Genomic DNA, 16,087 nt, shown 5'->3' with positions numbered 1-16,087 from the left:
GGGGTAAGGTGGGCAGGGGTTTTCGCACTACGGCTGCGGTTGAACTACCGTGTGTGGTAGAAACTTCAGGATGATGGCGCGTTTCATACGAAATCTGGCGCAATGTTTATTTGCTTCTGAACTTGTATTGTTATTGCCGTGAACTCTTGAAGTGGGAGTGTTTCAATAACAATTTGTGGATTATTTGGGTTTCTTGTTATAAAAATTGAATAATATTATGAAACATTGTGTGGAAACTGCAAATACTGATATAATCAATTGCTTAGTTTGGGAATTGATACACATTTTGTAGAGCTTTGTCTGGCAAATGGTGTAACAAACTTCAAGCCTATCATGATCTGAAGCTGTTGTAACAAATCAAAATTGCTTTGATGTTCCATAGTACCTTGTTGGAAAGACTGGAGCATGGTTCAAGATGATGTGTAAAAATTCAAGATTTGTGCAAAAGCTTATGACTGAAGAGCGAAAACAGTTCTATATGATGGCTCAATCAAACGTGGAGAAATGGACGACAAAAGTAGAGTTTCAACATTCCAGCATGTGAGAATAACTTCAGAACTTCATAGTTCTTGTAGCATTGCATTCTTCTTTTGTACAGTTCTAGGTTTTGTTAGGGTATTTCAATTTCAATGTGTCAGTTGAGATATAGGTGGATTGCGGACAAAATTTAGAATCATTGCATGGTAGATAGGTACTTGTTCGGTAAAAAGGTATGTGATGAATGCCACGAGAAAGTGTTTTATGATTAAATATATGTTCATTGTTGTACCTACAATAATGCAGGCTTACTAGCACCTAGTTATTGAATCAAATTGAAAGTATTTGCTATGATTGTAAATATGTACCTGCAAAGTATGTCAATAAATTTGTGTGATGTTGACCAGAGAGCTGTATCATCTGGGCATTTATGTTGCTTCTTACATTAGGTGTTAAGCATAGTAATTATGGATGAATTTTGTGCCAATATCTTCAATTCACAGTGCATGTAGCATGTCTACAACTCTCACTGATCCTGCTATAGCTATAGGCATTTGACTCCAACAAGACCAAGGGCATGAACTTCACAGTTGCACAACCCTTTTCATGTACCACCAGTCACTTTTTTTTCCTTAAGGTGCACATGGCAGTGTACACAATAATGCTCAGAGGGCCTACACAAAAACAACATGATTAGTGAGCACTATGATGCACAGCATTGTACCCTGATTATTTGAATTTTCTGATCACTCAACAGTCAGGAGACCATTTTTGAATGTCACATTTATTATACATCACTTGTCAAACAAGAGCATGATGACACACATTTTGACAAGCAATCATGGTAATATTCCAATTTTCTAGGAAGGTACCTCTGCAGGTGTTGTGGTGGTAGGTTAGGTTGAATTGGGTTAAGTTAGGTGAAGTAAGGCGGTTAGGATCAGGTCAGACCGTAAGACCTGGTCAGGTTGATTTTAATCTTTCATTCTAATTTGACATAGATACCTATTACCTATGTTTTTGCTCCAGACTGAACTTCATTAGGTAATGAGTTCATTTTGTTTTGTTTTTTATCTGTCTTGTTTTGTGTTTTTGTCCCTTATGTTTTGCCCCATAGGCAAGGGTGGAGCTTTTCCAGGGAAGGTGGTGCTACTGCTGGTGGGGCAAAAAGCTGTCAAACCTGCAATGCTCGGTTGTTAAGTTAGATTATGTGCAACACTGAATCAAATCTTTTAATTATACATCTTTGTTTGCTAAGCAACGAAGTTCTACAAATAAACAAAAGTTGGAGGGGCAGAAGGCTATTTTTTCTCTGACAGCTTCGTAACATGTTACGAAGGCACTAAAACTACTTCAGTACAGGGTGTAACGAAATTATCCTGAGTCCGGACATCTATTTTTTCGCCATATCTGTTTGCACAGTTTTCTCATCCTTTCTGATGTTAGGAGTGGGAATATTGGATGAATACGTGCCTCTGGTATCGGTTTCAACTGAGCAGTGACCTGACCTTGTCATGTGACTGTTGCTCTGAGTAGGAGTCGATTCACAGACGGGTTCACATGGTAGTTTTCGTCCAAGGCAGTTGCGAGAAGGGGATACAATCTCTCCTCGTGGTAAAATTGCATGGCGGCATCCACGGCGTCATGAGCCAGAAGCTGGTCTGCCAGCAGCTGGACATCAGCAGCAGCCAATTGCACATTTGCCTGAGGTGTAATGAGCTGGGACTTCGGTGGCAGACTCAGCCCGGTCGCGACCACAAAAGCCGCCCTTTGTCAAGTGGTGAGGAGAGTCATCAAGATAGCGGCAAGGAAACGGCACCAATCAATCCGCAAATTGACTCGAATTCTTACCAAGTCAGATAATAAGAGATCCCATATCATGGTTTACCGCTACCCGCCCTTTAACTTGGTTCTAGTGACTAGTGCCCTTCAAACTGAAAAAGACAACGAAACTGACGGGAAAACAACCAGTTCACCACCTTTCGCCTCACGCCAGATCGCGTCCACTGGTTGAAGAATGATAAGGGTGAGGTGGTCTGGTTGGATGGTTAGCCGTTCGAGCTGTATTATCCTTTGAACCGTCAAATCGGCCATGTATGGGCGGCCAGCCGCTCGAACTTGCTGGCCTTCGCCGCCGTCAAACATCCGGACAATATCCAGAACTGGAGCATATTCAGCTGCCTAGCGATCCTCCAATAGGACATAGTGTCACATAAGGCCTGTTCCAGCGCCTCCAGAAACCTCCAGAAAGCTCCAGAAAGCTCTAGAATCCTCCAGAGAGCGTTCCAGCGCCTCCAGAAAGCTCCAGAAAGCTCTCGCCAAAGCTCCAGAAACCTCCAGTAGCCTCCAGAGAGTTGAGAGGTCCAAATTTCTCTGGAGGCTCTGGTCTACAATTATGGCGCACATGTGACAATCACGAATGTAAACAAAGGACATTTGACTGATTATTTTACAACTTGAATGTAAAGAAAATTACATTGCTATAATTTTATTTATCTTTTTAACTAAAACTGAAAACAAATTTTGCGTTTCAAGAGAGAACAATCGTCATTCTTTTGTGAACTATGACGCCAATCTCCAGAAATCTCCAGATTGCGTTCCAGCGCCTCCAGTAAAACCTCTGGTAGAGCCTCCAGTCAAGAATTTCTTCTGGAGGCGCTGGAACAGGCCAATAATACCGCCATCAACGTAAGTATTACCGGAGAAACATACTGGCCAATGAATAGTCGGAGGCGCTCAACCAGACGGTATAGGAGGGCTCGGTTTCTGAACGCGCACTGATGCCTGATTCAAGCCACGCTGTCTTCATGCTGGGCGGCGCGCTACTTAAAAGTCCCTTAAAGAACGGAAAGTGATGCCGATAGAACCTTCAATCATTCTGGGCTAACGCTTATGACTTGGAAAAAGTCGAGATCCCAATTCAATCGAAAACCTGTGGGCTCTTGTTCAGCAGGTGACTGAAGAGACGCCCACCACAAGCACCGCCCAACTGCAGGCACAGGTTTAGACGGCGTTGGTCCGCATCAAAGCCAGTGTGCTGGATAATCCATTGGCTGAAATGCTCCAAAACATTCGCCACTGTGTTTTTATGAAATGTGGCTACATGCTCAGTCAAAATAAAAAGTACCACAATGTTTTGCTTTTTAATTACAGCGGGAAGAAAGATGTCCGGATAATTTCGTTACACCCCCTTTAATGTTCAAATGGTTGCTAAATTCGAAATCAGCTCCAAAAACTAGCCTAGAGGCATGCTAAACTCGAAAAAGTGAACCGAGGTCATCAAAGGTCATTGAGCTGACCTGATCTTCATGTGACACCCACCATAATGCATGGGACCAGCATCATATCACATATTTCAACGCTTGAAACCACGTAAAGACTGCAAACGCGCGGCTAATGCGAGCCGACATACGCCGAAACGCGATTCGGGCCAAACATGGTCTCAAGAAATAGGTCACAGGTCAAAGGTCATTTGGGTCAGGGTCATGAAATTTTCAGGGTAGGAGTAAAATTGATAAAATCGGGGGTATTGAAAGTTTCGTCGCGATCGGACGGTTTTTACGCGAGTTACTCACGAAAAACCGATGGGGTCCGCTCAACGCCTCCCCCTATACGGGCGAGGGAAAGCGCAACCAAAAAGGCAAAAATATGCACATGCGATAACCTATACTGCGGAAAAAGGTGCATCATTTTTTAACGTCGCCGACAAATTGTAATTACCCCAAGCTCAGGCAGATGTATGGTAGAAAATACCCCAACTGAAATATACTACGGCGGAAAAAATACCCTACGGCGGAGCTCGGTTGCAATTTGTAAATACGCGAACGAGGCCGGTGTAAATAAATTTTCAAGACCGAGGTCCTTACTGGATTTTTGAACGAGGCCGAAGGCCGAGTTCAAAAATCAGTAAGGACTGAGGTCTTGAAAATTTATCACCGGCCGAGTTTGGTATGTATTTTACTGTATGCCAACGATAAATTTATTTTCTGGACCGAAGCTCTTAGCCGACTTAGGAACGAGACCATCCCAAAATGTTGGCTTAAGTGCATTCTGGTAATGCATTTTTGACCGTGGTCAATTTGCTTACACCAGTTATTACCACACCCCTCTGGCTAATGTATTTGAATAGGCCAGGCATACAGTAACAAAACAAGCGGACCGCTCATTGTGCTAACTTGCCCAAGAAGGGTAGGTTTCAGTTTCATTATCAAATAACCACGGCGTCAAACCAGGCTAAATAAATATTCTAGCTTGTAATAATCATGCAAAACGTCATATTACTGAAAAATCCTTGCACAGGAACATAAGTCCGCGGCACTTAGTTTCATTTCTCGGGTTCCCAGAACAGCATGTGACTGACACTATGAACTCAGCGCCGTTCGCAGTCTCCAGGAAGCCTCGCTGTTTGTCAGAATGCGCGCTGTTAGATCGCGTTTTTCATCAACCCCAGGGAAGGGAGCATCGCCCGGTTCCCTGTCACTGTGCGGGAAGTAATCAGGCGGCCCGACCGCACTTCGGCCCAGTTCACTGCCGTATAATCCATTCCAGCGTCACCGCTCACTTCCTCAGGCAGGAGCACCAGATTCGTGGAATCATACGGTACCAGATTCCTCGAAACAGCGGCCCATTCCAACGAGACGGCGAGCTTATAATTCAATTGCAGGGGAAATTCCTGAAATCTTCCACAATTTTCTAATGAATTAGTTAAATAACAACTTTTTTGCAAGCGCTGGTAGCTGATTAATGCTTTGTTGTAATTACTTGGAAAAGTGCGTTTTCTCGATTCAGTGAATTGGGCAAAATTATTCACGGGATTCATTACTGGTAACGATTATTGCCGCAAATTGCTTCGATAAAATGGGTCTAATGAACATTTGTACGCAATGCACAGCGAAGTGTAATGAATGGAGGAAGTGAGTGAGAGAGGGTGAGAGAGAAAGAGAGTGAGTGAGTGAGTGAGTGAGTGAGTGAGTGAGTGAGTGAGGGATAGAAAGAAAGAGCTAGAGGAGAGAGAGAGAGAGAGAGAGAGAGAGAGAGAGAGAGAGAGAGAGAGAGAGAGAGAGAGAGAGAGAGAGAGAGGGAGAGAGAGAGAATGCAATTCCATAGCGGTCGAGCCAATTCTATTAAACCGAGACCCTCTGACCCAGGAAGCTCTGCTGACCAAACCAACCCGGTTATCTCGTCTGTCACGTTCCGCCCAGTTGACCCGGCTGACCCGGCTGACCCGACTGACCTGCCGCCCCCGATGACCCTCCGTGACCCGTGTGGCCGCCAGTGGCGCCGTTCCGGTATAACGACGAGAACGGCCTGGGCCTGGTGCGGGTGCAGTCCATGGGTGTGGGAGCCGTGTTCGGAGCAGCGCTGTTAGGATTCTGTCTCTCGCTGCTGTTTTTCATGGACCAGAACATCACCAGCGCCATGGTCAACAACCCTGGCAACAAGTGAGTCTCTGTAGCGAGTCTATGCAGTGAGGCTGCAGTGAGTCACTGCAGCGAAGCTAAGCAGTGATTTTCAGGAGTGATGGCATAACAGAGGGACTGTTCACGTAGAGAGACTTTCAGTGAGCTTGGTGCCGTTAGAGCGTTTATGTTTTAGGTAGGCGATGCGATACATATACCTTGGTTTTCATTACGCGAAGAAAGGATGATAAGTAAGTATGCAAAACGCATGTTTAAAATAACAAGCATTGCAACAAGTAAATTCACAGGCAATCCGATGTGCGGAAACCTCATTTTTACTTTACTTTAGCAGCGAGCCTGTTCGTCACCAACCACCTTTCTCCCCCACGCCTCCCTCAGGCTGAAGAAGGGCTCGGCCTACCACCTGGACCTGATGGTAGTGGCGCTCCTGAACGGGCTCCTCTCACTGCTCGGCCTCCCCTGGATGCACGCGGCGATCCCGCACTCTCCGCTGCACGTGCGCAGTATGGCCGACGTCGAAGAGCGGGTCGAGCAGGGACACGTCTACGAAATGTGAGTGTGCTCGCCAGCCGAGTCTGTCGGAGCGGACGGCAGCGGTGGGATCGCCGAGGCGCTCATAGTTGATACAGTCTGGAGATTGTGGTCGTGACGCGGCATCGAGGTGGTGGAATTATACCCCGGTTTAGGATACAGGACCGGTTGAGGGAGCGTATGTTTGTGATTTAGATACGACTACCAGGCGACCAGAACCAAAACAACAGACGTTTGGGATGAGTAGCGCTCCACTTTGCATAAATTCCTCCCAAACGGCATACATTAGATCATTTCAGTGGTTTCTACATTGAACAAGACTCCCGCACATCCGCCTGTTAATGACCTCTCGTTGGTCCGCACCTCTGCCGCGGAAGGCGGCCACCAGCCGCCGGACGGCCCGGGGCCCGCTCCGAGCCGCGCCTGACGACCGGCGCTGGGTATTCGGCCGGCGTCCACCGCCGCCGCCCCATGGCATCGTTATCGGCGGCCAACGACAGCGACGGCACGTGCCTGGACGGCGGGGATGACCGTGGTCTCGACACCCGCCACCCCCAGGTCACTGGCGTTAGACCAGCGCGGCGGGACGGCACTGGTGAACGGTCGGCGGACCTTGGCCCACGCGCCCGCGCTTCGGGTCACTGGCATTAGACCGCCGCGGCGAGGCGGCATCGACGGACGGTTAGAGGATGACCTCTGGGCTCTGACACCACTCTGGGTCACTGGGGCAGTGCAATCAGGCCGTCGTGGCAGAGCAACGCTGGAAAATGAATGGCTGCAATGATTCGGGCCAGTAATACAACCAGTAAAACGCCTTTTGGGGCGACAAACGAGCGAGCGAGAGAGTGAGCCCTGCACGTGCGGAAGTGCGAGAGGACTTACAACTGGCTTTTGCACGGCACCCTACTAACCAGTTGCTAGCGGTGTGCCAAATTTGAGTGCAATCGACCCAGCCGACCCAAGATCTGGAAGCGGCAGCCTGCACGTGCGCTCGTGCAAACTGGGTCCAAACTAACTTTTGCACGGCACCCTTCCAGTCGGTCCCTATCCGTATACCAAATTTGAGCGCAATCGGCCCGACCGTTCTCGACATCTGGAAGCGACCCATGCAAGTGCGCACGTGCAAAAGCACCTTAACCGTGACGTATGTACAGGGTGTTCGCAAAAATATGTCATGATTTCGTTACGCCATTATCGCCAGCTCAAATAAGCAAGGATCAAATGTCTTGCTGAAATGTCTTGCCCGGATCTTCAAGTTTTGTTATACACATGTATGAGTGCCTCATGTCAAACCGGGCGCACCCCACACGCTGTTTTCAATATGAACCCCTTTTCGGCGGATGCACGTATCACCTAGAGATTACACATAAGGGTTCATTCGCACGCACGTGTTATAAGTGAACACGGACGGCCTTTGCAATCACTATCATCAGCCGAGAAAGATTATTGGCTGTCTTCCTGTAGTCCTTGGACTTCAGATATCCCACAGGTAACGGCCGATGGGGCTGACACCAAGTGAATGGGTCGACCAGGGGGTAAGGGTCCTCCTGCTCAAGAAACGGGCCCTAGCATTTCGTTTAGGCACCGGAGTGCAATTTTCGAAGTGTGGACTTGAACCCATCCTACCCGTGCGCATGTCTGCAGCGTTTTGACCATTGTCTTGCCCCGAGTTGCCCCACATTTCTCGCTTAAACTTCTAGAGCACTCCCACGCAGCAGTTTTCAGCGGCAATGTTGGTGTTTCAATTTGAAGTCTTAAGAAGAAGGCCTCGCGGCACCATGAGCGTCTATCGCAAATCAAGCAATGACCTTCGGACTGTGGAGCTGGTGTTCTTACCTAGCCTTTGAGGGTGGCATATCTACCCAAACCGTTTGTTCTGGCCGTCGGCGCCTCCATGAAGGTGGATGTGTGCTTCACTGGTTGACCGGGCGTGGCCGGTGAGCGGTGCTCAGAATTGATTTGGGTTTTTATCCTCGAAGCAAAGTAAATTCTTAGCCCTTTTCTACCCTAAATAGCACCTATTGATTCCTGACCTTGTAGGGTATAATCCCCATGTCATTATCAATAATATAATGAGACATGTTGGACCGCTCCCCGCATCTTGCGCGAGCTCGCAGATGGTCAGGGAAGGCATCTCGTTGACCAAATGGGTGATCTCTTTGTAGTTTAAATGACTATAAATAATTCTTTTTCTCGGACTTTCAAGGGTTCATTCGATTTCTAACGATCACTTTGGTAGTAAGTTGCATGTGCAGTAAAAAAATCGCCTTACAAGGGGTGCAGCGGAGGCATCAAAGCATGCACCGAACTGTTGTAGCACGGAAACTACGGGTATCGAATCCAAGTGCTTTTTGGCGATATTTGTTTTTCGCTCTGTGCAAGGCAAGATTTTTAATATTATAAATTAAAATGCACATGAAAGAAAACTTGAAAATGTCCTCTGTCAAATGGGCATAAATACGTGCACGTGCGTTCAAGCAATTTTTCCTACAAAGCGATTAGAATCATGACATATTTTCGCGAACACCCTGTATATGCATGGCGCGGTGGGTGTCTACATGCATGCCAACTTCAGCGCAATCACCCTGTGATTGTCGAGTTACTGCCATGGGTTCAAACTTGACACCTTTCTTTTTGCATTTTGTCCGTGCAGCGGGGGTTACTCACATGCATCAAGAGTATCCGATGTTTGGTAGAAGGGGTGCAGCTACACTACAAAAATTACTGCAAGTCAATCATCCCAGTGGCTGCTGAGATAAAGGCCTATCAAAAGCAGTACTTTTGCAAAACAGATTGGACGCCCTTGACTTTCCACGTGGCACGTGTCCCGACTTTCACCCAGATGCATAAAGAGGAGTCAATTACGTGGTAGAAGGGATATGGCTACCCAACAAAAAACGACCGCAGGCCAATCTGCCCAGCTGTTGCTGAGATATAAGCCTCTCAAAAGCGTTGCAGGCCGTGCCGCTCATTCCGTTTTTCCATTTTTCCGTTATATCGAAAAAACTTCGCTTCGTTCGCTCGCTCGTAATAATTGAGACGTCTGAAATACGTAGTGTAGTGCTAAAGCAACAGCACACGCTTCGGCACAAATACATCAATTATGAATATTTATTATCTACACTATGGGTAACAGAAAAACTCCTTAGAAACGTTGAATAAGGTCAAAGCAAAACAATCCCACGACAGTGTCACACCTGAAAATGGCGACCCTGATTCGTCGCTCTGACTCGTTCCCGAGGCGAGTCCAGCAGACAGTCCCACAGCGCACCCATCTCAGCGCGGTGGGCGGTGATGGGTGGGTGCTGGGAGGATAGGGGACTGAGCGGCTGCGGACCATTGCCCGCCACTGGGCCGACGCGGCGGTCTCGTCACTCGGCACAGAGCCAGGGCACGGCTGATCGCTCACCGAACCCTAGCGGCGGCGGCCCGGGCGGCGTGAGACGACGGGCGACTCCGACAGCGGAGAGGGGGCGGGGCAGAGTGAGAGGGGCGGAGCGCGCTCGAGAGGGGTTATATGGCTGCGCAGCGCAGACAAGTGGGTCAAGGGGCGCTCTTAAAAGCGGCCTAGGTCAGGAATTCTTGAAAGGAAGTTGAGCGGATCAATGCGGTCGGCAGGAGAGGAAGAGAATTAGGGAGGCGCGGAGGTTAATGCCAGCTGGCGTTCCTCGCCGCTCATCGGATACTTCCGAGTGTGGTCAGAAGATTCGGGCTTTGCAGGGTAACGAGCAGTATTGTCTGAAGAGCGGCAAAAGGGATTCTAGGAAAAAGCTTCAATGTGATAGTTCCTGGCTCTAATGCTTGGTTTTCGGTGTAAGGAAGATGATACTGTGATTGCTAAAAAGAAAGCATGCTCGCCAAACTATGAAAAACTAACTGTAAATGTCCGTTAATTTGCATTGGCTAATTGTATTTATACCATTCACCAGTACATATTCAAACGCCCCATGACTAGGCTGACGTCGTCTCCCTTTGTCTCACCACAGTATCGTGAAGGTGCGGGAGACGCGCGTGACGGGCATCCTGTCTCACGCGCTGATCGGCCTGTCTGTGTTCCTGCTGCCCTACCCGCTGTCGTACATCCCGCCGCCGGTGCTCAACGGGCTCTTCCTCTACATGGCCATCACGGCGCTCAACGGCAACCAGATGTTCGAGCGCATCACACTCTTCTTCATGGAACAGGTGAGCCAGTGGTGTGGAAATATATCATAGAGAGACGAGAAGTCGGCTGGGAAATATGCATGTCGGCCATGCGACTGACATGTGGCCAAAACGAACAATGTACACTGTGCACCTTGTCTAAAAAAGTCATACTATCTAGAGATACAAATCGCAACAATGACTACTGATATGAAAAATTTAGTCCTTTCTGCGTTGGAATTCGGATACCAAAAGCATACTGAGTGAACGAATACAAAAAAGCTGCCGGTGTATCTCTATAGTATGTAGTACAAGGGGAAGCTCGCAGAGAACACTGTTCTCTCTTGCGTCAGCCAGCTCACGCATTCAACCGTTGACCCGGTCCGGAATGAATACCGCCCACTTTCAGCACAAATCTCCTCCCACAAATGACCCTATCACGCGTGGATCGGGCGCTCGGCCCGCGCAGAACGCTAATCCGACCGTCCCTGTCCGCTGCATCCACACGCACCACGCTGCACCGGCGCGCCGGCGGGCCGCGGAGTCCAACAACAGGCAATGAGACCATCCCAATGCAGGCCGCGGAGCCACCCGCGTCCGGGGTGCCGCCGACACTGTCTATGGGGGCCGGCGGGCCGCCACATACGGGCCGGCCGGCTGAGCCAAACGGCCGCAGCTCGGCAGCGGGTCAGAGCGGCGGCATGGAGCAATCGATCGGCCCGAGGCCGAGTTCTCTCGGCTGCAGACTGCCAGCTCGACGGCTGGCGGCAGCTCGGCAGAACGCTGACACAGCCTGAGACGGCGCCACTGGGAGGGACGGGTGGCCGCGCCTCTCCGAGCGGGTCCATCCAGTGAGCCGTCACTGACGGCAGCCGGCCGGCGGTGGTGCGCCAGCCGGGCCCCACAGACGGCGACAGCCCTGCAGCGGGCTCAACTACGTCAGTTCCGAGATTCTACCACAAGTTTGTGTTGCCGAGCAATATACAATGCATGTTACATAATGCTCATACATCATGGTTATAAGATCATATCAACCCGAGTCGGTGAACACTGCTTATATGCCGCTCCAGTGAACACGTCAGACATTCGCAATGAGCACAATGCCTCACATGATAAAGTTCATCGGCTGTTCTTACGGTTTGAACTTGTTGATTCGATTCCCAAAATTATGCAGTTGCCAGTTGAACCGCTCAATGCTATGTAATTCAGGAAGTGTTTTCTTAGTCTTCTAATGTATAAGCTGAACTGTATTTCCGACAACCAAATAAAGCTAAGAACTCAGAAGTCATAACTTCAAACGTTGTGAACCTTTATCAGACAAGAGCGTGCGCCACTGCTCCAGTTGCAGGACGTAGTTCTTAGGCATGTCGCTAGATGGCAGAAGAAACAAGCGCCTGAAGTTATACTGCACCGCATAGCATCGGCGAGTAGTAAAGTAAGCTTGTTTTGGCCAGACGGGGTCGGAAATATTCGAACATTGAACCATTTGGAAGAAGCTTAGTTACTGGTGCGTCCTACTCTGTGAATTTCAGACACTGCAGTCTGAGATTTAGCCGTTGCAGCCATTTCTCATAGGTTGAAACGGCAGTGTCCGAGCGGTATTCCATGCGCGAGGATAGCGGGCTGGAAATGGAATAGTGGGCACCCCGTACATTTGTAACACCGCGTTAGTGACGCTCAACTTAGGTCGCCGAGTCGTTATTATGCAAACTGAATAGCTGAGACTGAGTCATGGCCACACAATCACGTGCAGCAGGAGAGACAGTCCAATGTGTCACCGGAGAGTTTCTGTACCGCCGAGCGACACGGGACGCCAGGGCAGCAGTTTCACAAAAGCACAAAAGCCGCTCTCGTCTCTTGCGAGGGCATTACGAAACAGCTGGCCGAACTACGAACTCACTTGCAGGAACAATCCCCGTTTGAGCTTAATTTTAGCCCCTGACAGGATACGATGTGGAGAGCAGTTGCGCAAGCCATTCACGATAATGAACCGAGAACGTCGCAAGATAATTTACACAGTACAGGAAAGTTCAGCGAAGCATTTCCTATCCTAAAAGCATCGGAAGGTGCGAAAGTAAATGAAACTCTCATTCTGTTTTCAAAACTGTATTTTGCACAAAATTGCTTGCTGGGAAACAATAACCTTCCTGTGATTATCACGCGGTCATTCATCGCATCCATCCACATCACCAGTAACGTCACCCGTCCAACTGACGTCACCTCGTACAAAGACGTAACCCACTCCACTGACGTCACCCATTCTAACGTCACCCAGTCCACTGACATCCCCGCTCACGCTCCGTCAGGTGGCGTACCCTCCGAACCACTACATCCGGCGGGTGCCGCAGCGCAAGATCCACATCTTCACTGGGTGTCAAGTGCTGCAGCTGGGCATCCTGTGCGTGTTCGGCTTCTCGCCGTGGTCCTACATGAAGACCATCTTCCCGGTGCTGCTGCTCCTGCTGCTGCCCATCAGGTAGGACGCAGATAGGACGCAGATCGTCTTCTGATAGTGGTGATGTCGGGTCGCTTATCCTGATGCTTTGTCATTCAATGTAGTTCACTGTTTTGCTAGCAGTTAATGAACTTCAGTTGAGAACTGAGAAGTGCATTCTGTTCACCGGAGGGGGTAATTGATGGGTAAAAATTGTGGACAAAAGGCAGCTAGCGTTTTATCAATCGGTGGTGTTATAGCAGTGATATGGCACTGGTAAGAGAAAGAGAAATGTTAACACACCGATCGAAACGATTGTGCCTTGTTTACAGTACACAGTTGTTAATGAGACGATTTTGACCCGTGGGATAACCTCCCTGCATTCTCACTTTTCTCACGCAGGCATCGACTGATCCCGATGTTGATCGAGGAGAAATACCTGACGGCGATGGACATGGAGCTCTAGTGCTTCCACTGGCGATCCTGGTCCGCCGACGCCCGACGGTCCGTCAGTCGTCCGTCATACGGGGCCAGCTCTCCGTACGGTCCGTCAGTCGTCCGTCAGACGGGGCCAGCTCTCCCTACGGTCCGTCACACGGTCCGTCAGCTCTTCGCGTCGAACGTCGCCGCGGTACGGTGGTCTCTGCCCGCGGTGGAACAGGCCGCTTGGGAGTCCGTGCCGCCATCGGGCCGTTCCGTGCCGTCAGCGCCGCGCTCCGTGAGCTCGGACGGCATCACAGGAGTGAGACACGGCCCGTGCCCTAGCTCAATGACTCAATGAGGGGCGTGTCGGCCCTCCGCCGCCCTCCGCACGGCCCTCCGTGCCCTCCGCTGTCCGGCGGCCGCTCGGTGCGGTCCAGTGATGACTCCGCGCGGGGCCGAAGGGAGCGCTGTCGCCACAGACAGCCGTATAACTATTTTAGCAAGTGCATTTTGAAGAGTAGTGTCGGCGCGGCTGCAGACCGGACGGGGGCAGAGTGGATCGAGAAGTGCGCCATAGAGGACGCCGGCGTCGCAGATGTGCGATGCGAGCGCCGCTGGCGCTACACGCGTGCTCCGAGAGAGGATCCACTCTGTGGGTCGGTTATCCTAAGGGACAAGCAAGATCATGACACAGAGGTGGCGCAAAATCTCAGAATGGTAAAGCAAGAAGAGGCAGGTTTATAGAGCAGATTTTCGCTGTACCGCGTTATAGCAAAGATATTGAATGCGGCTGAAAGGCAAAGAGCAATCTTAGGTGCGTAATTGGTTTATTGTATTGCTACCTATGTAACCCCTCACCCATACGACACGGTTCCAGCTTGGACACACACATAGTTATTTCATTGATACCTAAATCGCATTCCTTAACGATGTGATGAAGTGCTTTCAGCGTTAGAGCAATCCTAATAATTATATTGTGAAACAGGCTAAGCGGATACCACATACGCATAGATACCACACATAGAGGTGTCAGGAATAGCAGTTTAATGAACAAAATATATAACTGATTGCTTTTTAAATTGCCAGAGAAAATGCAAATTATCTTTCAAAACTGCTACCTTTCTTTTAGCTAAAAAAGTAAAAGGTCTATCATTCAAATCAAAGATAAAGAGCCCGTGCATTTGCTACTGCTAACTAAACTTCATTTTGTAACGTAAAATAAGATAGTTGGAAAGAAGGCAACGCAAGCTTCCACACATGACGAGGGTTCCAGTCCTCATCCATGTGTTAGAGTAGCGAATGCGTGCCGTCGCAAATAGTTTAGGATGCCAGTTGTAAATGGCCGATAGGTGCCGTTTTTGCAACTGTTTAAGTAGCCAAATGTCAACGACACATTAGTGAGTGTTAGCTAGCTCAAGACGGCTCGTGCATGGATCTAGTCATAGAGACAACGTCGCCCTCTTCCATCCACTCGTAGATCTCTCCATCGGTGATCGTATACGTCCCGAACGGAGTTGCTTATGTAGAATCAAACCGGCGCGGGGTGCTCCCCGGCTCGTGATGGCCAAATGTAGCTGCAGACGTGAGAACGTTTCTGTATCGGGCCGTGAGAACGTTTCAGTCTCGGGCTTCTGTTTTAGAGTAATGACGGGCATGTCACGGCCACAGTAGCTGCAGAGGGACGGCTTGGCAGCGCGCTCAGTGCACCTTCGTGCTGACGCTCTAGGGCGCTTTCATTAGGACAATCGGGTGGCTGTGCGTGGTATAGACGTTCGCGTGAACGCGCGGCCGCGTGTGTGTTTGCGAACGTGCGCGTGTGGTTGTTGGAGTTATGCTTTGCCGGTCTTGCTCGCTTCGCTCTCACTTTTGCCCGGTAGCCAGACGAGTCTAGTTAGTTCGTCCTCCCGACCAGCTCGTCCTCTGGTGTTCTCGCTGTCCCTTCCCACCAGACATCCTTTCATAGTTTCACCTTCAACTGATGACCAGTGACCACGCCGCATATTCCATGACAGACGCCATCAGGGTACGACCGGTCGAGCGTTGGACGTGTGAGACGCCGCCAGCGTCCGTGAGCGCCCATAGAGGGAGGACAGTGCCATTGCGTATCGCCTCAGTCGCCAAACGGTAGCAGATGTGTCATGTTACATATGAGTGTCGATTTAGTGCGATGCGCGCATATTTGAACGACGTTGCTCTGCCCTCGATGAGGTGCGTGTGTGCCAGTCCTCGACACCGATTGCGTTCATCTTTGTTCTGACGCGCTCTTGAAGCGACTTGCAGCCCATATACCGTATCAAAACGTTCGCCTTATTTACATGCGGGCGAATGCGGTGGTGATTCAGTGCATGTGGATTGATTCAATTCATGAACGCAATAATACAGTTACATCACACAAACCCCGGCAAGTGTTCTCTGCTGCAGTTCAATGGGTGATAACGGCTGTGTGGCACTGGGTAGCTGCAGGATCTCATTTATACGGGACCGTAGATCAGTGGCCTGCTAGTCCTCTGGGGTTGTGACCCTTTTTGGGCGCCGGGCAGAGCCATTACCCCCAACTATCGACTCGACGCATCACTTCATAGACCCGGGAACAGGGGGGGGCAGCGGGGGCGCTTGCCCCCCCCCCCCAACTTGGGAGCCGAAGGGGCGGCGCCCCCTCAAC

The 16,087-nt window shown here is 49.7% G+C and overlaps 1 protein-coding gene across 2 annotated transcripts in view; it reads left to right on the top strand.

Annotated features, from left to right (window-relative positions):
- Positions 1 to 15,821, top strand: part of LOC122389745 (sodium bicarbonate transporter-like protein 11) — a 91,739-nt gene extending 75,918 nt beyond the window's left edge. For both annotated transcript variants that reach the window (XM_043382077.1, XM_043382072.1), the window contains exons 12-16: positions 5,753 to 5,918; positions 6,276 to 6,449; positions 10,415 to 10,610; positions 12,875 to 13,044; positions 13,405 to 15,821. In XM_043382077.1, coding sequence (XP_043238012.1) covers positions 5,753 to 5,918; positions 6,276 to 6,449; positions 10,415 to 10,610; positions 12,875 to 13,044; positions 13,405 to 13,468 — 770 coding nt within the window. In that variant the 3' untranslated portion in view covers positions 13,469 to 15,821. The remainder of the gene's footprint in view (positions 1 to 5,752; positions 5,919 to 6,275; positions 6,450 to 10,414; positions 10,611 to 12,874; positions 13,045 to 13,404) is intronic.
- The last annotated feature ends 266 nt before the right edge of the window (positions 15,822 to 16,087 follow it).

This window comes from Amphibalanus amphitrite, unplaced genomic scaffold, assembly GCF_019059575.1.
Source record: "Amphibalanus amphitrite isolate SeventyFive unplaced genomic scaffold, NRLGWU_Aamphi_draft 000019F_arrow, whole genome shotgun sequence".
Classification (NCBI taxonomy): domain Eukaryota; kingdom Metazoa; phylum Arthropoda; class Thecostraca; order Balanomorpha; family Balanidae; genus Amphibalanus; species Amphibalanus amphitrite.
Note: the sequence above shows the minus strand (reverse complement) of the source record. Positions and strands in the feature narration are given on the sequence as shown.